Source organism: Scyliorhinus canicula, chromosome 4 (assembly GCF_902713615.1).
Source record: "Scyliorhinus canicula chromosome 4, sScyCan1.1, whole genome shotgun sequence".
NCBI lineage: Eukaryota > Metazoa > Chordata > Chondrichthyes > Carcharhiniformes > Scyliorhinidae > Scyliorhinus > Scyliorhinus canicula.
Window position 1 is genome coordinate 133,035,996 of NC_052149.1, and position 18,681 is coordinate 133,054,676.

At 45.4% G+C, this 18,681-nt stretch overlaps 1 protein-coding gene across 1 annotated transcript in view; it reads right to left on the minus strand.

Annotated features, from left to right (window-relative positions):
- LOC119965012 (soluble guanylate cyclase 88E-like) overlaps window positions 1-18,367 on the minus strand; it is a 678,135-nt gene extending 659,768 nt beyond the window's left edge. Inside the window, exon 1 of the mRNA XM_038795212.1 lies at window positions 18,181-18,367. Within this exon, the coding sequence (XP_038651140.1) occupies window positions 18,181-18,303 (123 nt within the window). The 5' untranslated portion in view covers window positions 18,304-18,367. The remainder of the gene's footprint in view (window positions 1-18,180) is intronic.
- Window positions 18,368-18,681: the final 314 nt, after the last annotated feature.

Consider the following 18,681-nt stretch of genomic DNA (forward strand, 5'->3'; position numbering starts at 1 on the left):
TTTGTTTTTTTTCAAATTTAGATTACCCAATTATTTTTTCCAATTAAGGGGCAATTTAGCGTGGCCAATCCACCTACCCTGCACATTTTTGGCTTGTGGGGGCGAAACCCACGCACACACGGGGAGAATGTGCAAACTCCACACGGACAGTGACCCAGAGCCGGGATCGAACCTGGGACCTCAGCGCCGTGAGGCAGTTGTGCTAACCACTAGGCCACCGTGCTGCCCTCTTGATAGCACTGTTGATGATTACTTCCATCACTTTGCTGATGATGGAGAGTAGATTTATGGGACTGCAATTCAACAGGTTAGATTTGTCCTGTTTCTTGTGTGCAGAAAATACCTGGAAAAATGTCCACATTGCTGGGTAAATGCCAGTGTTGTAACTGTACTGGAACAGCTTGGCGGGGGGTGCGACAAATTCTGGAGCACAAGTCTTCAGGATGATCAAAAGATCTCTTAATTCCCTAAGAAACCAAAAATGTGTCTATTCGAGCCTTAAATATATTCAACAATGGAATACTCACTACTCTATGGGGTAGAGAATTGCAAAGATTCACAACCCTTTAGTGAAGTAATTCCTCCTCATCAAGAGGTTCACCAGGATGCTGCCTGGTATGGAGGGCATTAGCAATGAGGAGAGGTTGGATAAACTCAGTTTGTTCTCACTGGAATGATGGAGGGCGAGAGGGCGACCTGATAGAGGACTACAAAGTTATGAGAGGCATTGACAGAGTGGATAGTCAGACGTTTTTTGCCAGAGTGGAAGAGACAATTACTAGAAGACCTAGGTTTAAGGTTTGTCATGTGAGGGTACCTTTAAGAAATGGGTGTTTATAAATGGGTGTGTATACAAGTATCTGTACTGAGAGTACCTTTACGAAATGGGTGTTCATTACTGCAGTGATGTCAGAGAGTGGGTAGAGCTGGGCTGTCTGTCAGCTTTTTATTTTTGCTTTAGGCATTTTGCTGCAGGGTGGGTTTGATTTCACTTTAGTTTTGGAGAAGCTGAAATCACAGCAGGACGTGTGTGAAGCTCTGCAAGCTTATCAATGTTCATTTGCTGATTTCAACGTGGAAACTGCTCTCAGTAGTGAATTTAAACCTGATGTGTGTGGCGATTGTGTATCAGCGTAGATGCAATACAACTGAGCAAGCACTAGAGGGAGCACGGGAGAGCTATAAATACACAGGGACAGGAAGTGAGGACACACTTCACGGAAGGCAGAACTGGTAGCAGGACACAGACACAGGCAGGCAGCATTTGAGGTAGCCGTAAATTAAGCTCTGAAGACCGAACAAATTCACAATAAAGCATCTTCTCCACCTTTGAGACTACGAGCTTTATTAAGACACAAGGAACAACACAATGTGCTTCTGTTAAAAGGTGTTTTTAAGTCTTATGGATGTTAAAAAGAAAGTAAGGATTACTTAGTATTGTATTCTTTGGGGGTTGTATTTGAATTAATGGTTGCGAAGATGTTCACTGTATGATTTAAAAAGGTTAACTTGAGTTCATAGAATAAACATTGTTTTGCTTAAAAAATTACTTTTCCATTTCTGCTGTACCACACATGGAGAGTGGGCCGTGTGCTCCCCATACCACAATCTATTAAAATTTGTGGGTCAGGTGAACTCATCATACACTTTGGGGTTCTCTAAACGCTGGCCCATAACAAATTGGGGGCTGGTCCGGGATAAAAGTCTATCTATTGGATTGGCTTAGTGAACTTAAAGACAGTGAGGGGTGAACATATTGTGGCTGCTTTTCAGGTGTGGTATTCCAGTTTAAGGAGGGAGTGTGCTGTGGACAATGGCCCTTTCAGAGGCTCTGAAGTTTTTGGGGGTGGAGACGGTCACAAGCAGTACCTTACGGACAGAGACTTTCTTAAGGGCAGCACGGTAGCATTGTGGATAGCACAATTGCTTCACAGCTCCAGGGTCCCAAGTTTGATTTTGACTTGGGTCACTGTCTGTGTGGAGTCTGCACATCCTCCCCGTGTGTGCGTGGGTTTCCTCCGGGTACTCCGGTTTCCTCCCACAGTCCAAAGATGTGCAGGTTGGGTGGATTGGCCATGAAGAATTGCCCTTAATGTCCAAAATTCTATGATTAACCTAGGACAAAAGTTCGGCACAACACCGTGGGCCGAAGGGCCTGTTCTGTGCTGTATTTCTCTATCTCTAAAAGCAGACTGTTAGATTTGGCAAAAACATTGCAGTTAACATTACCTGACAAAATGCGAAAAGATTAGGTAATTATGGCGGTAGCTAAGCATTTATTTAAAGTTGCCTGACATACAGTTTGACTCATTGGAAATAGCAAAAATTCAGTTACAAATTAAACAAATGGAACATGAGAAAGAATTAAAGCAGCTTGGATACGAAAGAGACAGAGAGGAAAAATAAAGAGAGAGAGAGTTTGAACTTCGGAAAATGGCCATGAAACATGAGTCAGTTAAAATTAGCGGATTTAAAGGGAAATGTACAGTTTGAGGATAATGATTAGGAAAATGAGAAAGAACGTCAAAGTCAAAGGCTTTGTGGGGGTCGATTTAAATATGTCCAAGCATTGCCAAGGTTTGATGAGAAGGAGGTAGAAGCCTTTTTAGTTTCATTTGCGAAGGTAGCTAAACAAATGAAATGGCCACATGACATGTGGGTATTACTGATTCAAGCAAAGCTGGTAGGTAGGGCTATGAAGTGTTTAGATCACTACCAGAGGAGGTATCTGGGATGTGTAGCCATGCTGGCCACGCAAAATGGACACAGAGGCAAACTAAAATGGAAGACAGCAGGGAAAGCCTGTTTAGTGAGAACAGACAGCCTGCTCTCAACTAATTAGCATTTTGCAAGCAGCAAACCAGTTTTCTGGCCAGGTGCAGATCTCCAAGCCAAAGGTGTTAATGGCAAAGCGCTTAACATTCTGATGAGGCAGCCCAGATCCAGGCACACACAATGGCAACATTTCCATCTCAATGTAGCACTTAATTGGTTGTGCAAACAGGATGGCACCAGAGTAACGAATATCGAAACCACCCCCCAACATCGAGGGAAGCCCCCGCATTGGAGGATTTCGAAGGTAGCCGTTTGGAAACGTTCCAATCGGTACCGAAAGGTAGAGCCCGCTTAGAAGGGGGCAAGGACATTAGAGAGGGGTATAAAAGCAAATTCCCCACAGAGCCCGGTCTGTTAAACTCGTGCTCCGGCTCTGACTGACATCTTGCATCCTGACTCCAGCCGTTGAGCACCAGCCGCCGAAACCGTAAGTTCAACGCTCGCTACGCGATCCAAGCCCACTAGACTCCCAAGTACCAGAACGCTTGCTGAAGGCTGCAGTGCAAGACCAGGACGAAGGCCTCGTTCTCTGACCTTGCCTGTTCCTGTTAGATAAGTATTCTGTTCACTTAAGTTTAGTTATAGCTTAGTCTCTTAGTGTGTGCATGAGTATTTATTATAACTGTATAATAAATATTGATCGTTTGAACTTTACTAATCGGTGTATCGTCTTTATTACTTTGAACTTGACCTTGGAATACTTGTGACGGTGTCTATACGGCACCTGGCGACTCCAGAGCTGAATAAATACATAGAACAGAGCCTAGTAGTGTTAAGCACACGTCGAACTCGGAGGCGTGTTAATACACTCCAATAAACGCGTTTTACGCCCATAGTAAAACGTGCAACATTTAGTGGCGACATCCGCCGGGACCCTGTTGTAAGTGGAAACACCACAGTGTCCAGGACCCTGAAATTTGAATTAGAACTCCAAATTGCAGAGAAAGAAAGAGATCACAAGTATTCAAGGTGTTCAAAATAATAAGCGAAATTCGGAAGTGTGTTTAGTGCATGCGTACTAACAGGGCTGTAAGGTAAAACTGAAAGCTTTTTGTTGCGACAAACTTTCGGTAGTTTTGTGATCGGAAAATAGCGTAAGCCGTACCCTTTTCTCGAAACACCACCCCAGCAACCCCCTGTTCCAAATTATACAAAGAGAGTCAGAGGAAATGGCCATGCAGGCAATGGAACGTCTGATGGATCCAGCGAAGTTTGTGGTCGCAGCGACCAGCAGCAGTAGCAGAGTAGGCCAGTGTCCCACGTGGGAGCTGGAACTCCGCAAATATTTGCAGGGAAAGGGATGGCCCCTTTGGAAAGAGTTTTGTGCAAATGAGGAGACAGGTCCCGGGAGTATAGGTCATACTTGGTGGGAGAACCTCTCTCAAATACACAAAAAGAATCTAGGTAAAGCACGCAAGCCGATGGCGATTGTGTCCTGTTTGGCACAGTTGCGAGGCGCAGAGGAGGTCATCAGGACGCTCCGGACAGATTTAGAAGAGAGGAATAGGATGAGTAAGGTCGATGTCAGGGACATCGAGAAGGAGAATCTGGATCTCAAAGGGAAGTTGGCAGAGAAGGATAGAGAGGTGGATGATGCCAAAAGGGCTCATCAGTCTTGTCTAGCTCATCTGAACAGTTCCCAGACCCAGTATGAGAAAGCCTATCAGGACGTGCAACGTGCCGTTCCGATAAGACAGGAATCGGAAAAGCAGGTGGAGGCATTGCAGAGGCAATGTTCTGATCTCAAAGCAGCTTTGAGAGCACTCCATGCTGCAACGACCGAACAAAGACAAAGCACAGTTGACCACGCGAAATGCAGGAAACAGATTGCGGAATTGCAATCTCTGCTTTCGGTGCAGAATGGCTTCCAAAGCACCTTTGGAGCACAGTTAGATGGGGAAAATGCCCCAGATTGGCAGGAATTAAGCGAGACAGCGCAGCGTTATGTTCAGGGAACATGTGCGCCCGCAGCTCAGCAGAAACGACAGGCACCCCAACCCCTCACAGCTCAGACCATAACCGCACCCATGAATCCCGTAACCACGCAGAGAAAAGCCGAATCAGAAGGCGCCCCAGACATAACTTACACCACCCCTTTAACAGTAACCCAGCTAAGGGACGCTTGTGAAAAAATCACTCCGTTCCTCCCCACCGCAGACCCCCACCAGTTCTTTGCTAAAGTAAAACAGCAGGCTACCATGTACGGCCTGGATGAGAGAGAGCAGGTTAAGCTCACCGTGCTGAGTTTAGACCAAAGTGTAGTAGCAGCCCTCCCCGACCCACAGAACGTGGCAGGAGGCAGCCTAGAGGAGATGCACACCGCCATTTTAGATGCCATCGGGTACAATAGAGGTGACCCCGTAGAAGGATTGAATAAGTGCAGGCAGAAAAGATCCGAACACCCCACAGCATTCGCAGGAAGGCTGTGGATTCATTTCAGCGCAGTTTTCGGACAGTTAGATAGAGCGCATTTAACCCGCGAAAACATGGTTAAGTGGACGCGCACAATTATCTCACACGCAACAGAAGCAGGACAGAGCGCTTGCAATAGCTATGACCCCTCAGAAGAGGCCCATACCGAGAAATGGGTCCTGAAAAGATTGTCCCGCGCTTGGGAGCAATCGCTTCAGGCAAAAGGAAAAGTTAGATCCCCAGAAGAGGCTCAGGCTGCTGCAGATATCCAAGCAGTCAGAGAGCACCAGAAGCCCGCATGGGTAAATGAAGGCAAGAGCAGCCCTCAACAGAAAGGACAGGAATGCTATAACTGTGGACAGTTAGGGCATTGGGCAAAAGAGTGCAATGCACCCCAGCGATCTCAGAGAGGCCAGCAGACAGGCACTCTGAACCGCAATAAGTCAAAACCGATCCATAATGTGATAGTACAGTCAGGACCCACCGATGTGGACGAGACGAACTGACGGTGTTCGGGCTCCCCCACTTGGGTCTGTGACACACTATGGGACTCATCAGGGAGGCCCGTAGTCACAGCGAAAGTCAAAGGGAAGCCCATAGAGTTACTGTGGGACACAGGAGGATCCCGCACCACCATTAACTCCACAACCACGGCACACTCAGACACGTGGCCGACCACCTCCACCATTACACTTAGCGGGTTCACCGGACACTCGCAGCAGGGGCACATTACAGCACCCATAGCAATTCAGCTAGGGAACATTAGCACAAGGCACCCCGTAGTTCTAGTAAATCTTCCCCGGACGGCAGAACACATCCTGGGGATAGATTTTATGAACGCTCACAGCTTATCGTTCGACCCAGTGAACCAGTGTGTCTGGCGAATGGCGAGATCAGACAGAGCACCAGCCACCCTCACAGTAGGAGACTACGCTAATCGGATTAGCGCAGTGGGAGAGTACTCATTCGACCTGACTACACTCCACACCGACCGACAAATTAAGGCCCTACTAAACAAACACAGGACAGCATTTGCAAGTCACCGTCATGACTGTGGCAGAATGACTGGACAAGTTCAAGTTACCGGACAGGACCCCCGACCGCAAAAGCAATATAGATTTCCCCTTGAAGCAGAGGTGGAAATAGAAAAGGTTATAGGTAGCTTGTTGGACCAAGGTGTACTGAGAACGGTAGCCTCCACCAACAATGCCCCTATTTGGCCAGTAAGGAAGCCCGATGGATCATGGCGTCTGACCATCGATTATCGGGAACTCAACAAAGTAACCCCCGCAGTAGCCCCAACGGTAGCTACTAGTCCCGAGACCATGCTCAAGCAGGGTCTCAACGCCAAGTACTTCACGGTATTGGATATCAGTAACGGATTCTGGTCCATACCATTGGCAAAAGCGTGCCAATACAAATTCGCATTCACTTTTAAAACTCAGCAGTACACGTGGACATGCCTCCCACAAGGATTCCACAATTCCCCCTCCATTTTCCACCGACAGCTGGCAAGTGGATTAGAGAAATTTTCCCGACCCGAATGTCTGGTACAGTATGTAGACGACCTACTACTGCAGACAGACACAAAGGCAGAGCACATTTCGCTTCTGGCCGAACTCCTGGAACTCTTGACTGAAATTGGCTGTAAAGTTAACCCGAAAAAGGCCCAAATATTGGAAAGTAAAGTGATGTATTTGGGATCAGTCATCACGCACGGCAAACGCGAGATCGAATTCAAAAGAATTGATTCGATCGTCAAATTGCCCCTTCCCCAGAATGTTTCAGCCCTCCGGTCGTTTTTAGGACTGGTTGGCTATTGTCGGAACCACATAGACGGATTCGCGACAAAAGCCGCCCCACTTTCAGACCTCCTTAAGAAAGGAGCCCCCTGGGAATGGCTTCCGCAGCATACAGGCGCTGTGGAAGAGTTAAAACGAGCCCTTAGTGCAGCACCCGCGCTGCTAGTCCCCGACCAACTTTCCCCGTACGCAATCGAGGTAGCTAGCACAGATCTGACCCTCTCGGCCGTGTTGCTTCAGGAACGGCACGAGCAGCTAAGACCAGTGGCTTATGCCTCCCGACTGTTAGACCCGGTAGAACAAGGATTTTCAGCCTGTGAGAGGCACCTCCTTGCTGTCTTCTGGGCAGTACAGTATTTTTCATACATAACCGGACTAAACCCCATCACCATTCTAACCGAACATACACCCACACAGCTACTACTAGACGGTCGACTGAAGGACGGTTCAGTTAGCCAGATTAGGGCAGCTAGGTGGACCCTACTTTTACAAGGACGGGACATTACTGTAAAACGGACACGCACACACACATATTTAGCAGACAACCTCCAATACCCCGGACAGCCCCATGACTGTGAAATTGTAGCTCCCCTGCATAACACAGGACCCTTTTTAGCAAAAACACCCCCCAGGAAGATAGGGAACCCAAAACAAAGCCCCCAGCCCACAGACACGTGTGGACCCTTGAGGATTTATGTAGACGGTTCCTCCACAGTTTTAAATAGTGAGCGTATCACAGGATGCGGCATCTATGTAGAGGACGCGCAGGGGCGCGCTCTCGAAGAGATAGCTCTGAAGTTACCTGGTCACTTAGGCGCGCAGGCAGCAGAGCTAGCAGCCATAGCGTATATAGTGGACCACCCCGATTCTTTCCCCAGCCCAGCAGACATATATTCAGACAGCTTATATGTCTGCAATAGCCTAACAGATTTTCTGCCCCTGTGGAGGACACGAGGTTTTGTCTCCGCAGACGGAAAACCCCTTCCATCAGCCCCCTTACTCCAGCACATCCTAGACAAAGCGAAGGACAGGACCTTCGGCATTATAAAAGTTCGCAGCCACCATAGGTCATCGCCCCCTGGGAATGTAAAAGCCGACGCATTGGCTAAGGCAGGTTCCAGGAGAGGACACTTATGGACCCCCCCAGCTAGCGCACCAGCTAGCGCCCCTGTGAGCGCAGTACAAGTCTCACAAACAGAGGTTAAAGATCTCGTAGCAGCACAGAAACAGGACGGAGACCTCAGGGAGGTTTTCAAGGGAAGCTTTGTGCCTGCGTACGAGCACTTTAAACACACACTGACCACACATGAGGGTGTGATCATTAAGGATCAACTTTATGTGGTCCCACAGCAGGACAGGAATCAGATGATTGCCTTGTTCCATGACGGACACGGGCATCAGGGAATTGATGCAACAACGAGGCACCTCAGGCAACTCTGTTGGTGGCCTAATCTCAGGACTGATGTCACACACTACATTGAGAATTGCCTGATTTGTGCTCAGAATAACCCGGAGAGGTATTCTAAGAAGGCACAACTTCGGCATACTCGCCCAGTTAACGGCCCTTGGACAAACCTCCAGATCGATTTTATAGGTCCATTGCCCCCTTGTAGGAATGGCTATAAATACGTTCTGGTGGTCATCGACACCTTTACCAAATGGGTAGAGGCATTTCCCTCACGAACAAATACAACAAAGACAGCTGCAAAGATCCTGACCCACCACATCTTCACGAGATGGGGTTTACCCCGAAGTATCGATTCGGACCAGGGATCTCACTTTACAGGACGGGTCATGAGGAACGTCCTGACAATATTCGGTATAAAGCAAAATTTTCATATTGCGTATCATCCACAGTCCAGCGGGATTGTGGAGCGCATGAATCGGACCCTAAAAACGACCCTCAGGAAAATGGTTCAAGAGAATAATTCCACATGGGATTCAGTGCTCCCCTTTGCACTTATGTTCATAAGGAACACTGTCTCCACATCTACAGGATACACACCACATACACTCATGACCGGACGCCCTATGAAAGGTACAGAATTCCTTTTAGGACTGGACATGACAAGCCCCGAAGTGACGGCCCTCACACATGAAAAGGCAGTTAAAGATCTAGTTGAGACTGTGAGGTCTGCACAGATCGCAGCCGCAGTCCAGCTAGGGAAACGCCGACAGCAACGTACTGCCTGTTTCAATAAGACCGTACACACCACAGAATTCCAGGTTGGGCAACAGGTAATGTTATCTGTTTATAACCCCAGCAGTTTTTTGGCACCAAAATATTCCGGTCCCTACTCAATTTCGGACAAAATTAGCCCCTCCGTTTACAGGATAAAGTATCCTAATGGGAAGACCGCGTGGTTCCATATAAACCAGTTAAAGGCATATGGAACACAGGCCAACCATGCTCACCATGTCCTGCTGGATGCAGCAGAACACTTCACCCCGCCCACCAGAGACACTTTTCCACCATCCCCCTCACAGACCAGTTCATCCACGGACTCGCCCACGACTCCGCCCACAGACCACTACAGACCACGCCCCGACACGCCCACAAGCTGCCACAGCAGAGACAGCAGGACTGACACTGACTCTGAAGACAGCGACAGCACACAGCCATACAGCCCACACTGCACCAGCTACGACCCCGACTCCATTGACCCCATGGAAGTCACCTACCTCAAATATCCAGAACCACCACCCGACCCCGACTACCCCGACAACACACTCGACACTACACAATGGCACAGGGACAATTCCTACAGACTTGTCCGCAATGATGAAAGTGACCCCCGGTCACACAATTCCAAAGTTTCATGCCTGATCCACACAAGGGTGTGGGATCCGGGAGAGCAGGACGACGCAATGTCTGACTCCCGACACGGCAACCCCTTTGTGACCCTGTTCACAGAGGCAGAATCAAAGTGAGGTGTCCAGATGATGTAAAATAGGAATCGTTTGAGGGAAACGATGTCCTTTCTGATGGAACCTGCACGTATGTTTGTCTTCGTTTTATGTTTGTTTCGTTTTCAGTAAAGTAAATGGTTCAGCTGGAGGATGGACATCTTCTTTTCAGCTGAAAAGATTGTGACCACCTCACATACACGTTAGCTTGTCTGCCGAAACTTTTGAGAACTTCGGTTTGATTGGGGATCTTTTCCAAAGTTGTAAGGCCACACGCCAAATAGTTTATCTGCAGATATCTCTGAGAACTTCAGTGATGTCCTCAGTTGGAGCATCTTGGCTCCCTTGGTTTTTTAGGTGCCCCTCTATTCGGCGAAATAGAGGCTGCAAGTCATGGTCAACACATTCGTACCCGTTTCTTTCCAGGTTACTCAGGCAGTGGACAAACGGCACTGAGGACCCGCCCTGTCTGAGAACCAACCCTTGGTCAGCCAAGCTCGGGTATGGCACAGCACGCCCTACCCGGGGATCCCATCCAACTCGTACCCGTCGCGGCCCATACGCAACTCATTCGGATGTTTGTTTCAAAGTTTGTTTTCATTTTACGTTAGGTAGCCCTTCGGCCACCATCCCACATGCTATTTACATCCGGGAACATTCGGATGGTAAATCAGCAAAGCCTGCGAGACGGCTCGCAGAAGGAAGGATTGTTAGGTGTATGCTGGTCTTTAAATTCGCTTTTTGAAAAAAAAAAATGAGGGGAGTCACAGGGTGTGACTTAGCCAGTCATTTTAAAGGGTCAATTGGGTTTTGAAAGACAGATGCACTAACAAGTAAAGGTCTTAAACTGTGTATTGACAGATACTGTGCTTGATCCCAAAGGTTTCAAAGGACGAGACAGAGGTCGAAGCCAGGATTGTCAATACCGGAGGAAGAAGGAAGAGAAAGAAGAAGAACAGCAAAATGATGGAAGCCCACTTATTACTGTTTAATGTCATATGTATATGTGTGGAAACAAGACACGTTTCCCCCACAACCCCCACCGTAAATGTTTCAATTACAGCAAACCCCCAGTGCTCAGCTCTGATCAGCGAGGTTCAGACCTGGTGTACTAAATTCATGACGTGGTACTCCATGTCCTATATAATTGAATCACTGTTGGTGATCGCGATCCTCATCATACTAGTGCAGACCCTCAGGTTGAGGAAATGGAAGAGGAGAGCCTCTCGTTCCAGCACCTCACCCATCTATAGAGTTCAATCCCCCATCTTCGGATTCCACCAAACCCCTCAACCCCTCACTGATTACAACACTCTGTAAATAAAAATTCAGCCATGTATTATATTGTTCCATACTCGACTGCCGAGTTGGGAAGTGTGATGTTGTGGTGTGAATGGTTAAGATTTTAGAGTGATGAAATGTTAAGTTAAGGTTAAGGTTAATAGTGATAGGTAGAGGTTCCCAGTTGTAGTAATGCATGTCCCTTTGACATAGGGCCAAGTAGAGATGTTAGTTAAAAAAAATTTCTCTTCTTCCCATAGTTTAAGATAGAGTAGAACAGGAACTGGCAAGAGGTCAGAACACAAGGAAGGCAAAGTACATAGGTGATCCTTCACAATAGTATGATTGTGAGGATCACAAGGAGGGAATGTAGCCATGCTGGCCACGCAAAATGGACACAGAGCCAAACTAAAATGGAAGACAGCAGGGAAAGCCTGTTTAGTGAGAACAGACAGCCTGCTCTCAACTAATTAGCATTTTGCAAGCAGCAAACCAGTTTTCTGGCCAGGTGCAGATCTCCAAGCCAAAGGTGTTAATGGCAAAGCGCTTAACATTCTGATGAGGCAGCCCAGATCCAGGCACACACAATGGCAACATTTCCATCTCAATGTAGCACTTAATTGGTTGTGCAAACAGGATGGCACCAGAGTAACGAATATCGAAACCACCCCCCAACATCGAGGGAAGCCCCCGCATTGGAGGATTTTGAAGGTAGCCGTTTGGAAACGTTCCAATCGGTACCGAAAGGTAGAGCCCGCCTAGAAGGGGGCAAGGACATTAGAGAGGGGTATAAAAGCAAATTCCCCACAGAGCCCGGTCTGTTAAACTCGTGCTCCGGCTCTGACTGACATCTTGCATCCTGACTCCAGCCGTTGAGCACCAGCCGCCGAAACCGTAAGTTCAACGCTCGCTACGCGATCCAAGCCCACTAGACTCCCAAGTACCAGAACGCTTGCTGAAGGCTGCAGTACAAGACCAGGACGAAGGCCTCGTTCTCTGACCTTGCCTGTTCCTGTTAGATAAGTATTCTGTTCACTTAAGTTTAGTTATAGCTTAGTCTCTTAGTGTGTGCATGAGTATTTATTATAACTGTATAATAAATATTGATCGTTTGAACTTTACTAATCGGTGTATCGTCTTTATTACTTTGAACTTGACCTTGGAATACTTGTGACGGTGTCTATACGGCACCTGGCGACTCCAGAGCTGAATAAATACATAGAACAGAGCCTAGTAGTGTTAAGCACACGTCGAACTCGGAGGCGTGTTAATACACTCCAATAAACGCGTTTTACGCCCATAGTAAAACGTGCAACAGATGTATGAGGAGGTGGAAATCCAGGAGGGTGGAAAAGAAATGAAAAGTTTCAAATGTTTTCACTTTAATAAACTAGGCCATGTAAAGTCACAGTGTTGGTGGTTGAAGAAAAGCACTGGGAAGGCTGATGTGGTAAAACAGGATAAGACAGTGGGATTTGTTAGAGTGGTAAAGGAAATCCCAAGTGAAGCGAAGGAGGTGCAAAACATTGTACAGCCTGACCAAGAGGTGATTGATAAGAAGGTGCCAGATCTCTTTAAAGAATTTACTTGTTTGGGTACAGTTTACTCATGTGTATCAGGAGGAACAGGTAAATAAGTCACAATTTTAAGAGATACAGGGGCTAGTCAATCTTTAATGGTAAGAGATGAGGAGTTATGTAGTCTGGGAAGAATATTGCCAGAAATGGTGATAATATGTGGAATTCAGGGTGAGAGGAGGAGTGTTTAATTATATAAGGTAAGGTTGGAAAGTCCAGTAAAGAATGGTGAAGTGGTAGTAGGAGTAATAGAGAAACTATCTTGTCCAGGAATACAGTTTATCTTGGGTAATGATATAGCTGGATCGCAGGTGGGTGTGATGCCTACTGTGGTTGTTAAGCCAGTGGAAAATCAGTCAACTGAAGTGTTGAAGGACAACTATCATGGGATTTTTCTGGATTGTTCAGTAACAAGGTCACAAAGTTACAGGTTAAGACAAAAGGAGAATCAAAGAGTGAAGATGAAGTTGATGTGCAATTATCAGACATGATTTTTGATCAGATGGTTGAAAAAGAACAAGAACAGGTGGAGGATGAGACAGATATTTTTAGGTCAGGAATATTGGGGAGTGACAACAGAAAGATACAGAAATAAAACAAATGTATCAAAAAGCATACACGGAAGAGGATTCTGAGTGTATACCAGAGTGTTATTACCGTAAAGGTGATGTCTTGTTGAGAAAAGGGAAACCTTTACATATGCAGGCAGATGAAAAGTGGGCAGAAGTTGATCAAGTAGTATTGCCGGTAGGGTACAGAAAGGAGGTGTTGTGAGTTGCACATGAGGTACCAGTGGGAGGTCATTTGGGAATAAGAAAAACTCAAGCTAAAATACAAAAACATTTTTATCAGCCTGGACTACATAAAGATACAGTTACATTTTGTCAATCATATCACACATGTCGAGTGATAGGGAAACCTCAAACAGTGATAAAACCAGTGCCCTTGATACCCATTCCAGCATTTGAGGAACCTTTTCCAAGGGTCCTAATTGATTGCGTAGGACTGCTTCCTGAAACGATAATGGATGTGTCTACTAAGTTTCCAGAGGCCATTCCAGTGTGTAATATTACAGCGAAAAAGATTGTGGAGGAGTTACTTCAATTCTTTACTAGATATGGACTACCCACAGAAATACAATCGGATCAAGGACAAATTTTACCTCAAGTTTATTCAAAGAAGGTATGGGTAGCTTCGGAATGAAACAATTTAAATCAACTGCGTACCATCCAGAATCGCAGGGAGCATTAGAAAGGTGGCATCAGACATTAAAGACAATGTTGAGGGGTTATTGTCGCGATTATCCAGAGGATTGGGATAAAGGAATTCCATTCGTACTGTTTGCAATTAGGGATGCACCTAATGAGTCAACCAAATTTAGTCCTTTAGAACTAACTTTTGGTCATGTGGGAAGAGGACCACTTAAATTGATTAAGGAAAAATTGGTAAGTGAGAAATCGTAAATTACATTATTAGATTACGTATCAATTTTAGGGAACGATTAAATAGAGCAGGTGAATTGGCCAGACAACATTAAAAAGTTGCACAAAATGTGATTAAATGTATAGCGGACAAGTAATCCAAAGTTTGTAGTTTTGCCAGTGGAGATAAAGTTTTAGTGTTGTTACCAGAGGCAAGTGAACCTTTAAAAGCTAGGTTTTATGGAACTTATCAGATGGAGAGGAAATTAAGTGAGATGAATTATGTGGTGAAAACACCAGATCGAAGGAAAACTCCCCGAGTGTGTCATGTGAATATGCTTGAAAGGTACTTTGAAAGGGGAGAGAAAAAGGATGAGGTTTTAATAATCTAACTCAAAGTGATGAATCAAATCCAGATGACTGAATATTTGCCATACCTCAAATTAAATTGGAAAACGAGGATGCTCTTAAAAATTGGGATAAATTGTTGAGTTACCTTCCAGAAGAAAAACGGACTGACCTGAAAGAGTTACTGACATCACATGGGCAAGTTGGTGGAGATAGGTTGGGAAGCACTAAAATGGGTATACATGACAATGAAAATGAAAATCGCTTATTGTCACAAGTAGGCTTCAAATGAAGTTACTGTGAAAGTACTGTGCCAATTTTAAAGGGTTAAGTCTGTATGGATGTTTTTTTGGAACAGCATTTCCCACATCTACATCATGGGGCTGGTTTAGCACTCGGCTAAATCACTGGCTTTTAAAGCAGACCAAGGCAGGCCAGAGGCACAGTTCAATTCCCGTACCAGCCTTCCTGAACAGGCGCTGGAATGTGGTGACTAGGGGCTTTTAACAGTAACTTCATTTAGAACATAAGAACTAGGAGCAGGAGTAGGCCATCTGGCCCCTCGAGCCTGCTCCGCCATTCAATTAGATCAAGGCTAATCTTTTGCGGACTCAGCTCCACTTTCCGGCCCGAACACCATAACCCTTAATCCCTTTTTTCTTCAAAAAACTATCTATCTTTATCTTAAAAACATTTAATGAAGGAGCCTCAACTGCTTCACTGGGCAAGGAATTCCATAGATTCACAACCCTTTGGGTGAAGAAGTTCCTCCTAAACTCAGTCCTAAATCTACTTCCCCTTATTTTGAGGCTATGCCTCCTAGTTCTGCTTTCACCCGCCAGTGGAAACAACCTGCCCGCATCTATCCTATCTATTCCCTTCATAATTTTATATGTTTCTATAAGATCCCCCCTCATCCTTCTAAATTCCAACGAGTACAGTCCCAGTCTACTCAACCTCTCCTCGTAATCCAACCCCTTCAGGTCTGGGATTAACCTCGTGAATCTCCTCTGCACACCCTCCAGTGCCAGTACGTCCTTTCTCAAGTCAGGAGACCAAAACTGAACACAATACTCCAGGTGTGGCCTCACTAACACATTATACAATTGCAGCATAACCTCCCTAGTCTTAAACTCCATCCCTCTAGCAATGAAGGACAAAATTCCATTTGCCCTCTTAATCACCTGTTCCACCTGTAAACCAACTTTCTGTGACTCATGCACTAGCAAACCCAGGTCTTTCTGCACAGCAGCATGCTTTAATATTTTATTGTTTAAATAATAATCCCGTTTGCTGTTATTCCTACCAAAATGGATAACCGCACATTTGTCAACATTGTATTCCATTTGCCAGACCCTAGCCCATTCACTTAACCTATCCAAATCCCTCTGCAGACTTCCAGTATCCTCTGCACTTTTCGCTTTACCACTCATCTTAGTGTCATCTGCAAACTTGGACACATTGCCCTTGGTCCCCAACTCTAAATCATCTATGTAGATTGTGAACAATTGTGGGCCCAACACGGATCCCTGAGGGACACCACTAGCTACTGATCGCCAACCAGAGAAGCACCCATTAATCCCCACTCTACTTTCTATTAATTAACCAATCCTCTATCCATGCTACTACTTTACCCTTAATACCATGCATCTTTATCTTATGCAGCAGCCTTTTGTGTGGCACCTTGTCAAAAGCTTTCTGGAAATCCAGATATACCAGATATTTGAAGCCTACTTGTGACAATAAGCAATTTCTTGGCATGAATGGATTTGATCGAACATTTGTGAAAAAGTTTTATCGCGTGATTGCTCCACTGAGGGACTTGCTGAAGAAACGTCGAAAATCTCAATGGACAGCAGAGTTTCAACAGACATTTGAGTGCCTGAAAGCTGTGATAACCAATGCTCCTGTGTTGGAGAATTACAAGGGATTCTGTGATCAGATTAAACTAAAGTATCTGACTTTAAAGTCAAATGCTGAGGCGAATGGACGGATCGTGCAGAGACCTTCTTGCTCAAAGAGACTGTCAATTGAGAAGGCAGAAGGTAAAAAATGAGCTATATTGTTGTATCTGTTTGCGTGTGTTGTTTTTTGAAACGATAAAGTATATTTACTGTGTGCATTTCTTAAAGGATAGTGAAAAGGTGAAAAATGAAACCATCTTGAAGTTGATGGTTTGTTTTGTTTTCTTGGAGGGAGGTGTCATGTGAGAGTACCATTAAGAAATGGGTGTTGAAAAGTGGGTGTGTATACAAGTATCTGTACTGAGAGTACCTTTAACAAACGGGTGTTTATTACTGCAGTGATGTCAGTGGGGGGAGCTGGGCTGTCTGTCAGATTTTTACTTTTGTTTTAGGCTGTTTGCTGCAGGGTGGGTTTGGTTTCATTTTAGTTTTGGAGAAGCTGAAATCACAGCAGGATGTGTGTGAATCTCTGAAACCTTATGAAAGTTCATTTGCCAATTTCAACGTGTAACTGTTTTCAGTAGTGAATTTAAACTGATGTGCTTCTGTTAAAATGTATTTTTTAAGTCTTATGGATGTTAAAAGGAATGTAAGAATTGCCTAGTGTTCTGTACTTTGGGGGTTGTATTTGAATTAATGGTTGCTAAGATGTTCATTGTATGTTTTAAAAAGGTTAACTTGAGTTCACAGAATAAACATTGTTTTGCTTTAAAAAAATACTTTTCCATTTCTGCTGTACCACCCCTGTAGAGTGGGCCGTGTGCTACCCCATACCACAATCTATTAAAAATTGTGGGTCAGGTGAACTCCATGATACACATTGGGGTTCTCTAAACGCTGGCCCATAACAGGTTCAAGGGGCAAAGTTTAGAGGAGATGGGTAAGGGAAGTTTTTTTACACAAGAGGATAGTGGGTGCCTCGTTGCGGGTGGAGGTGGTGGAAGCAGAAACGATAGTGGCGTTTAAGGGACATCTTGACAAATACATGAATAGGATGGGACTAGAGGGACATAGACCCCGGAAGTGTAGAAGGTTTTAGGTTAGACAGGCAGCATGGTCGGCGCACATTTTAATGGCCAAAGAGCTTATTCCTGTGCTCTACATTTCTTTCTTCTTTTTCGCAGACCTAAAAGAAGTGGCCCTGATCCTGACACTGTGCCCGTGTTAGATTCCCCAAACAGCGGAAACAATCTTTCAGCATCCACCCATCAAACCTTCTTGTATGTTTCAATGAGATCATCTCTCATTCGCTGAAACTCCAGAGAATACAGAGGGCGTACTCATACGATAACCCTCATGCCAGACACACATTGAGCGAAGCTAAGCTCCCCACCTAGATGGTAAACAGAGAGCTATGTCTCTCCATCCATTGAGAACACTATATCATGTCGGAATGTAAATAGTGCCGATAGGAATGGAAACTTTATAAAGGATATTAATCATTTCTGTGAGTGAGCAAAACTTAACAGATGGAGTTTAAAGTGGGAAATGCGAGGTCATGCACAGTAGAGCAAAGAAAGATAGGTTTACATTTTCGACATGTGGAGAAGCAGAGAGATTTAGGGTGCGCAATAGAAATTATTAAAATGTTCTGGGTGAATACAAATAACGATTGAAGTCACTGATGGTTTACCTCATGAGTTACAAAGGAGTGAAGCCGGACATCAGCCCGTTCTCGTACCAGCTTCCATACATCATCGCCGTATGATTCTTTGATGAACTCATGTAGGCTCTCGCACAGCAGCCCATACATCATAAACACTGCAAATAATTGAGTGAAGACACACTCAGAACAAACAAACTTTCACTGTGGTGGCAAAGGATTGAGATTTGATAATATTCATCAAATGTGACACTGGATCCCTTTGCAAAGCCTTTATAGAGCTGAGGGCTGTGACGAATTTTGTTGGAGTTGTGCGCTCCACAGGCTGATACTCCTCATTCATTGAAAAGCTGTAATTATAGCTGCAGCTGACATAACCAGCGCTGGCTTCAAGAGGTAGCTGTCAGTTGCAACTGGTCACCCTTGTCCATGAGAGAATAGAGTTTGTTCTCTTCACCTCATTCAGTCACCTTGTGGCAGCTCCATCTGCAATCACCCTGACAATGCCATTGCCTTTTCCATTGCTTTCCC